General features: G+C 44.0%; 1 protein-coding gene across 1 annotated transcript; it reads left to right on the forward strand.

Annotated features, from left to right (window-relative positions):
* The first annotated feature begins 2,082 nt into the window (after nucleotides 1–2,082).
* Nucleotides 2,083–6,786, forward strand: gfi1ab (growth factor independent 1A transcription repressor b). Its single transcript, XM_007554692.2, has 6 exons — nucleotides 2,083–3,692; nucleotides 4,119–4,307; nucleotides 4,954–5,345; nucleotides 5,420–5,557; nucleotides 5,682–5,847; nucleotides 6,174–6,786. Exons 1-6 carry the CDS (start codon nucleotides 3,581–3,583, stop codon nucleotides 6,350–6,352), a joined length of 1,176 nt encoding a protein of 391 aa, XP_007554754.1. The 5' UTR covers nucleotides 2,083–3,580; the 3' UTR covers nucleotides 6,353–6,786.
* Nucleotides 6,787–8,237: the final 1,451 nt, after the last annotated feature.

Below are 8,237 nucleotides of genomic sequence, written 5' to 3' on the forward strand. Positions count from 1 at the left end.
ATATATTATTGTATGTATATATATATTATTGTATGTATATGATTTGAGGAAAAGGAAGATGGATTCTTGTCAGAGGGTGATTCAGGCATCACGCATCGTTACGTTCTGATAAGGGAGCCGGGGTCAGAGTATTCCTCCTGACAGCATGGCTGACTGCACAAGGCGCATCTGCGTTTGAGTCAAATCTGGCATGTGGTGATGTAACACGTTTGCACAGAAACGGAGGAGACGAAGTGAGACCTGCAGACCGGAGGCTTTGGGCTGCCAGGCCCGCCCAAAGTCAGCGGCTGGATTTTGAACCAGACACGAACTTCAGCCTTCACATCCAGGAGGCCGATCGGATCCCAACATTAGGTCTGCTTCACCAGAATCTCCCGTTGATTGGTTGATTTTTACCGGGAGAGGAACACATCGTGGCACTTTGCAGTGTAAGAACACATGGCAACACTATGAAGCACTCTGAGATTGTTGTACTGGTGAGAGAAAGGAATGATTTCATAATAAAAATTTCATAAACTGCTCTCTCGTGTGTGTTTTAATGGTTGCAGTAGATTTTTTTTTAGTAGATTTTTTTTTTATTTAAATCTTCAGCTGACTGATCACACATTCATTTTTTTTCTCTCTGAAACTCAAAGCGTCTTTTCCTCTCAAGATTCTCGCTAAGATTCTCCGCTTTCAGGAAGTGATTTGTCGCGGTTTCCAAAAGCCGAGCCTCGGCTTCTCGTTTTTTCATGCACAAAACCACATTTTAAGAGAAGCTCTCCTCAGGCACCGAGACATAACCCAGGTCTGTATGTTTATTAATGTCGTTTTTCTAAATCCTTTTTGATGATTCATTTTCCTTGGAGGGTGGATCGTTTGATCATTTCAAAATATGAAGAGAAACGTGAGGTTGAATCGTGTTCATGCAACGGCGGAGGCTTTGAGCGCGATTCCAATTTATGACATGTTCAATTTTGCATAAATTCACGTTTTAATTAAGATCTGAAAAATTAAAGAGAAATCTGTCTCCTGAATGCGTTTTTTGTTTTCTTGCGGTTGATTCTTGTCTTGACGTTTACTAAAACGCATTAAAATCGCAGACTGCGCAGTGTGGGAGGGGATGAATCATTTGGTGATTTTTCACATTTAAGGGGCTTGAAATTTAAGAATGATGAAAATATTTGAAACTGGACATAAATCACAACGGACATAATTGTTTAGCAGGGGAGGCAAATTCTTCTGGAAATTCGCGCTACTTAGAATAATTGTCGTATGCATACCAGCGTGTTTATGTGGATTTTATTGCATTAGATTTGGTTCATTTTCTGAACTAAACGGTTTGTTTTCCTAAGGGGGAGGAGGCAGGGGAGACCCTCCATCCCGTTAGACGGTCACGTGATGAAAGTAAATCGAGCAAGAACAAGTTTCAGCAAAAACCCCAGGGCTGAAAGAGGAAATAAAGTTGTTGAGATTCATATGGGCAAACATGGCCCCGACTCGGGGCGTTATTGCATCAGAGGGTGGCACAAGCGTCAGAAAAAAACAAATCAAACAAACAAACAAACAAACAAAAACATTTTCCTCCAGCATTGTTTCCTTCCAGAAGTACGAACTGTAAAAAATAAATTAATTAATTAATTAAATAAAAAACCTATAGGCTGAAGTTACCACCGGGTTTAGAATAGAGCAGTAATGACCTTTGTGCCTCAGAGGAGAAATTCAGGTGCAACAGCAGCACCAGATAAATTCACATAAAAACGTTCCAAAAGAGTTTAAAAAAAAACAACAACAAAAAAAACGCATATATGTAAAAGCAAAGGTAACAATAAGAGTAATAAAATAAGATATATTTTATTAGAACTTTATAACTGAAAAATTCTGAAAATTCTGTTCAAGTATTAGAAATAGAAACATCACGATCCAAAGGTTGTGAGTAGGATGACTTTTTTCAAATGTCCATAATGTGCAACTGTATGGAACATTAAAAAAAATTAACTTATTTAACAACATCAGTGGAGAAAAACAGATGTGCAATAACAGCAGACATGTTTTCTAAAAAATCAGTGAAAATAGATTAAACAGAATTTTATTGTTTCACAATTTCACTTGACATGTTTAAAATATGAAGTGGTTATGCTGACATAGAGTCTCTGAAAATTATTAATAAAATATCGTATTTGTGAAAACGCATAAAAAATCATGTAGTTTTTCAGTTTGTTTTGGAAACGCAGCACAGGCTGTTCAAAACTCTGCGCTTCTTTATTCTGTTTGTGCGGAAAACGGTGATGATCGGGCGCAGAACGGAGCGCCATCTACCCAAGAAGCGGCGCAGACCTTGATAATCTGTTTAGAAATGTTTGATGTTAGAGATGATTATCTGTCCTATCTCTATTTTGGCACCTTCACTTGCACAAGTTTGTGCTTTCCTCCTATCGGCCCCTGCCAGCGGGGCCCTGCAGCGGCAGCTGCTCTAATCGGCGCGGTTTGATTTCCTGTCCTTCGTTTTGTTGATAAGTCGATCACCGCAAACGAAATCAGATTGACGGGATGCAAGAGAGAAATCCTGTTTTCTTTCTCTCTTTCTTTATATTGTTATTTTTAATTTTTTTTTTTTTTAATTTTCTTATTTACTGTGATTTAATCCGTGTGATCCGCCTTAAAGCAGAACGTTTCTTCTTCACCATCACCTCCAGCAGCCCCGGGCCTGGCAGTCTGGCTCACCCCTGATTTGCTAATCTGTGCGTCATGATCTGTGTCCGGCGCAAACAGCCGCTGTGCAACATGAAACTGCGTCATAAAACAGACAGCTGATCAGCAGAGCGACACTATGGCGCTCTTCACACTCCGATAAACTCCGACAAATCGTCTCGCACACTCTGTGTAATTTACATGAGTTATCATGGAGGGAAAATTAGATTTCTTTTCCCCCCACCTCTTTATGTTCTAATTGAAGCTCTACACCGCGGGGTGCGCCTCCGCGTTTCCTCTGGCCCCTGCCTCCACCTCTCTCCTGCTTCTCTGATTGAGTAAGTGAGAGGCTGATGAAGAGCGTCATCGCTCCTCCGGCTCTGATGGACTGATCCATGAGGACTCGGCGGCGACTCGGATGAACGAAAAAAAAAAAAAAAAAAAAAAAAAAAACAAGTTCTAACTTTTAAATCTAGTCATCGTCATCTTCTGCTCATTCGGGACTGTTTACCGTCACGAAAGCGGGACAGAGGTGAAACTCTCAGTAAAAACCCTGAGGTGAGTGGAAAAAGGAGCGAAGAGACGTGGCAAGAGCTCGGGGCCCCCGCTGCGGCTCTCTGCTGTCTACCTGCCGCCGCTCAGCGGGCGGTCAGCCTCGGTGACACCTGGCGGACGGGACGGACGCCTGCGCGCATGCTCCGTTGTCATGTGGAAATCTCTTAAAACGCTCGGGATGTCAGCGGCTCAGATCAAATGTGTAAACAGGACGCCAGCCGCCGGGTCTCCTCCTTCTGCTCAGCAGCTGGTTCCTCGTCATTAACCATCGCTCTCTCTTCTACCTCCCCATCAGCCCCTGCACACACACACACACACACACACACACACACCGCACAACACACATACACTAAAGATGCCCCGCTCCTTCCTGGTGAAGAGTAAGAAGGCGCACAGCTACCACCAACCGCGAACTTTGGAGGATGATTACAGCAGGCTGGACACGATACTGGCGCACATCTGTTCAGGTAAGATTTGAATGAAAACTACAGATTATTCGATCAAAAATGTCGCTAGTCAAATTTGACTGTTTGCTTTAAAATCAGGTTCTGCGTAAAGGATTGTGTGGATATGACCAGGGATTTGGTTCATTATAAATATAAATGTCCCTTTAATTGGATTTGAGTTGTTTCATAAACGGCTTTGACATTCTGAATTAAAAAATAAAACGTTCAGAAAAGATTTTTAAAACGTAAGAAAAACATGATTTAATCGATTTTAGTGAATGTTATTGAAAGAAGAAAGTGTTTCATTGATAAACTAATTCTTGTTAAAAGTGCTGTTGAACCCTCCTGGTTATAAAGGATATTTTTCCAGATTGTAATCTGAAGCTTCAGCTTTAAGCTAAAAATGATCTTCACTGGGTAAAAGCTTCGCTTCGCCACCCGCCTCAGATACCGATAAGCTCCCGGAGGAGGACGCCGACCTTTCGGCGGACAGCTACGGCTTCTCTCCGGCCTCCCACCCGGGCGAAGCTGCGGACTTCTCCCCCAGGTCTCCGCTGAGCTGCGCCGACAGTTTGTGCGCTCGCTCCGCAGACTATGAGGACTTCTGGCGGCCTCCATCCCCATCCATGTCGCCTGGTACAGACACAACCCCAACACACAACACACACACACACACACACACACACACACACACACACACACACACACACACACACACACACGTTTATATTGCTACCCATATTAAAACTTTGTATTGAGTTGCATTCATTTTTGTGGCTAACATGTTCCTGTAATCTTAACCAGTCTGTCTCTAACCAAAACATTATTCATGCCTTAACCCAACCCTAAACAAGGGGCCTACCACATTTCTTTGGGCCCCATAAGGCCCGTCAGTGTTCAGAAGGTTCCTTAATCTCCCTGATCCTAAAATCTTGACAAGTACACACATACATTTAGCTCATTATTGTTCCAAAAGAAAACAAGTGAAAGGATTCTGCGGACACACCGTAAGATCGAACACGACTGCTGACAACGGCGAAACTTAAAAAAAGTATTCATTTTATTTTTCATGTCAAAAATCACCATATGATGTTTTTTATCCGATAAAACATCGTGTGTAGGCTTATCGACGTTAACGCATAATAATAAGTTTTACTGATTGACTATAAAGAATAAAGTTCATGTCCAGAGGGGTTCTATCAGTGTAGCCCTCTGAGGCCCTACTGGGCTCCCGTACAGTTACCCCACTGGTTTCAGTAAAACTTCCTCTGTCATCCTCCAGTTGACTCCGAAAAATCGCTTTCTCCCCTGGTGGGTGAAACCCAGTCCTTCACCGTCCCTTTCCGGCCGTACGCCTGGAGCAGCTACCCGGGGCCGGGGCCGGAGCTGGAGGTGCAGCGGCCCGTGGCGCAGCGGAGCCTCCATCCCGGCCTGGAGGTGGACACCAGCCCGGCGGTGATGGCGCTCTACGCGGACCGGAGCTGCCACCCGGCCGTGTTTGCAGAGCGGGCCCTGGCGGAGGAGCCTTACGGAGACTACCGGAGGCACGCTGCCGCGCTGCTGTTCCCTGAAGCGGGCCTGCACGGGAAGGCGGCCGACGGGAAGGCCCGGCCCGATCTGCTCTGCTCCAGCCTCATTCTGAACGGGGCATACAAGTGTGTCAAGTGCGGGAAGGTGAGGCTCGTGTTAAAGAGTAAATCATGATCGTCTCTTTTGCTGCCTTCTTCATCTTCATCTTTGTTGATCAGGTGTTCTCCACCCCACACGGTCTGGAGGTCCACGTCCGCAGATCGCACAGCGGCACGAGGCCTTTTGCGTGCGACATTTGCGGCAAAACGTTCGGCCACGCCGTGAGCCTGGAGCAGCACAAAGCCGTGCACTCTCAGGTAAAACCCCGGTGAAACCACATCCTGCAGCGTCTTCTCTTCTTCAGTCAGGGTGGATGCACGCACTGAAGGAAAAAAAAAACAAAACAAATCAATCTCTTTGTTTTTCTTGCGCACCTTTCAGGAGAGAAGCTTCGACTGCAAAATTTGCGGCAAAAGCTTTAAGCGCTCCTCCACGCTATCCACGCATCTGCTCATCCACTCGGACACGCGGCCCTATCCGTGTCAGTACTGCGGGAAGAGGTTCCACCAGAAGTCCGACATGAAGAAACACACATTCATCCACACAGGTGAGTTTCACCAAAGTACGTCCAAACGCCCGGTTAGCGCCAATAGACTGTCCAACCCGCTGAGGTCGGTCAGTAGGAGGTTTAATTATTCCAGTTTATTTATTTACTTACTTATTTTTTTCCTCGCAACTTGTAATTTGTTAAAACTATTGCTTACATATTTAAATTTTGTTCCGCAATCCCGAGACAGTCGGAACCTCCCAGCATTCCAACCTCTAGCAAAATACGAAATAATTAAATTTACAGACGCACCTACCCGGCTTGATTTTAAATAAATAAATAAATAAATAAATAAACTGATTTTGCATTTCTCTCTCTCCCGCCAGGCGAGAAGCCGCACAAGTGCCAAGTTTGCGGGAAAGCGTTCAGCCAGAGCTCCAACCTGATCACGCACAGCAGGAAACACACCGGATACAAACCGTTTGGCTGCGACCTGTGCGGGAAAGGCTTCCAGAGGAAGGTGGACCTGAGGAGGCACAAAGAGACGCAGCACGGACTGAAGTGAGACAGAAGACGGAGCCGCGGTTCGGCCTTCACTCCGAAGGGAAGGAGACGGAGCTGGAGTCACCGGAGGAGGAAAACTGTTTTTTTTCCCTCCCTTTTTTCAAGACTCACTTTCTTCCAATTTTAATGAACTGAAAATTCAAGACAATTTGAATCCCATCGACTGTTTTTTGCATTTTATTTTTCTTATTATAATTTGTATTATTTATAGGTGCGGAGAAAAAACATGAGCAACACTAATGACAGCATCCTTCTTTTTAAATACACCGCCCCAGCCCCCCTCATCTCCTCACCTTTAATTTCTTTTTTAAAGCCAGAGATAAGCTGTGAGCTGTGGAGGAAAAGTGATAGAGAAAAATGGCAGATGTGTTCAGATAAAGCATGATTTAAATAACTCTGTTAAACGGACAATAAACGCACCTGATAAAAATCTGCTTTCTGCAAAGACTGGACGTGTTGTTTTCATCTGGCAGAGATGATGGCAAAACACTCTCTCTCTCTGTCTCTCTCTCTCTGCCAACTGCAGGGATCTGCTCTATTGTTCTGTCAGAATAAATGCTGATTTTATTGTTAAAATAAACATAAATGAAATTCTATTTGAGGATTATTATCGCTATAAATTAAATTGACAAGGCGTAAATCATGTACGAAATAAATAATCCAATCAATCTGATCACATGTCCTGTCTGCTTCAGTCACATGTTACTGGACTTCTGTTAACTGAATCAATCAGTTTATTTGTGCAGCACATTTACAGCAGTACATCATCAAAACAAAACAAAACAAAACCTCATAAACACATTTTGTTAAAATGATCATTACACATGACATATTGTTGGTCAGTGTTCCATTTATTGTTGGTCAAATCAGCTCTAACCAGCTGGGTTTTTAGTTTTGATTTGAAGGATCTCAGTGTTTCAGCTGTTCTGCAGTTTTCTGGGAGTTTGTTCCAGATTTGTGGAGCTTAGAAGCTGAATGCTGCTTCTCCATGATTGGTTCTGGGGCTGCAGAGCAGAACCAGAACCAGAAGATCTGAGAGGTCTGGAAGGTTGATACAACACCAGCAGATATTTAAAGATCCAGATTTATTATGACCATAAATTACTAAAGTCCAGCTGAAAAGCAGAAGTGCGATCTGATGAGCCGTGTGATGAAAGCGTCTCAGTGCTGTGATTGGGGTTGAAGCCCAGAGGCTCCTGTTTGTTTTGACCACTGCAGCCTTGTGTTTGCACCTTCAACAGCCTGAGCAGATCTGACCGTTAACCAAATACCTCTTACCCTCACAGCTGGGTTTTTTTCTTTCTTTCTTTCTTTCTTTCTGGGGGTGGGGAGGCTTGGCGGCAGTGGGATTGTTTCCACAAAGCACACGCCAGATTTAATCTGGCACAATTGAAAGATTAGACAGCAAAACAAACAGAACGATTGCCATGATGTGTCTGTTGGAGCTAAAACACTTAGTAAGAAGTAGTAACATCCTGCATGGCTGACTGACACCGATCGGCAGTGCTAATCTGAAGCTTTGATGGTAAACCTGAACCATTCTGGTGTATTTGGGATCGTCATTCTGTGAGGAAACTGTCAAAGTTTCAACAGTCTGATCAGAACCGTCACCCTAAGGTCAAATGGAAAGGAACAACCCAAGAAGCAAGAAAAAAACCAACTGACCTGATCGTTGACTGGAAGATGCTGGAACGCAGTAAAGTGAGTTTTTACATCACCAAACAGAAACACAGGCAGGTGGGGTGAACTTTTGGGTAAAAGTTTTATAGTCAGATGACACAAAATGGAACTGTTTGACCTCAACGACAAGAAGAACATCTAGAGGAGTCAAGCTGAGACGTTTACCCCTACATTCTTCCAACTGTTAAGCATGGTGGTGGCTGTAT

The sequence above is a fragment of the Poecilia formosa genome, unplaced genomic scaffold (genome assembly GCF_000485575.1).
Source record: "Poecilia formosa unplaced genomic scaffold, Poecilia_formosa-5.1.2 Scaffold65, whole genome shotgun sequence".
Lineage (NCBI taxonomy): Eukaryota > Metazoa > Chordata > Actinopteri > Cyprinodontiformes > Poeciliidae > Poecilia > Poecilia formosa.

What these genes read in the sequence shown, in the direction of transcription:
- gfi1ab (XM_007554692.2), top strand. Translation starts at nt 3,581, where the DNA reads ATGCCCCGCTCCTTCCTGGTGAAGAGTAAGAAGGCGCACAGCTACCAC. An exon ending in ATCCCCATCCATGTCGCCTG is followed by an intron (nt 4,308 to 4,953) that starts GTACAGACACAA and finishes GTCATCCTCCAG; the next exon opens with TTGACTCCGAAAAATCGCTT. An exon ending in ACAAAGCCGTGCACTCTCAG is followed by an intron (nt 5,558 to 5,681) that starts GTAAAACCCCGG and finishes CGCACCTTTCAG; the next exon opens with GAGAGAAGCTTCGACTGCAA.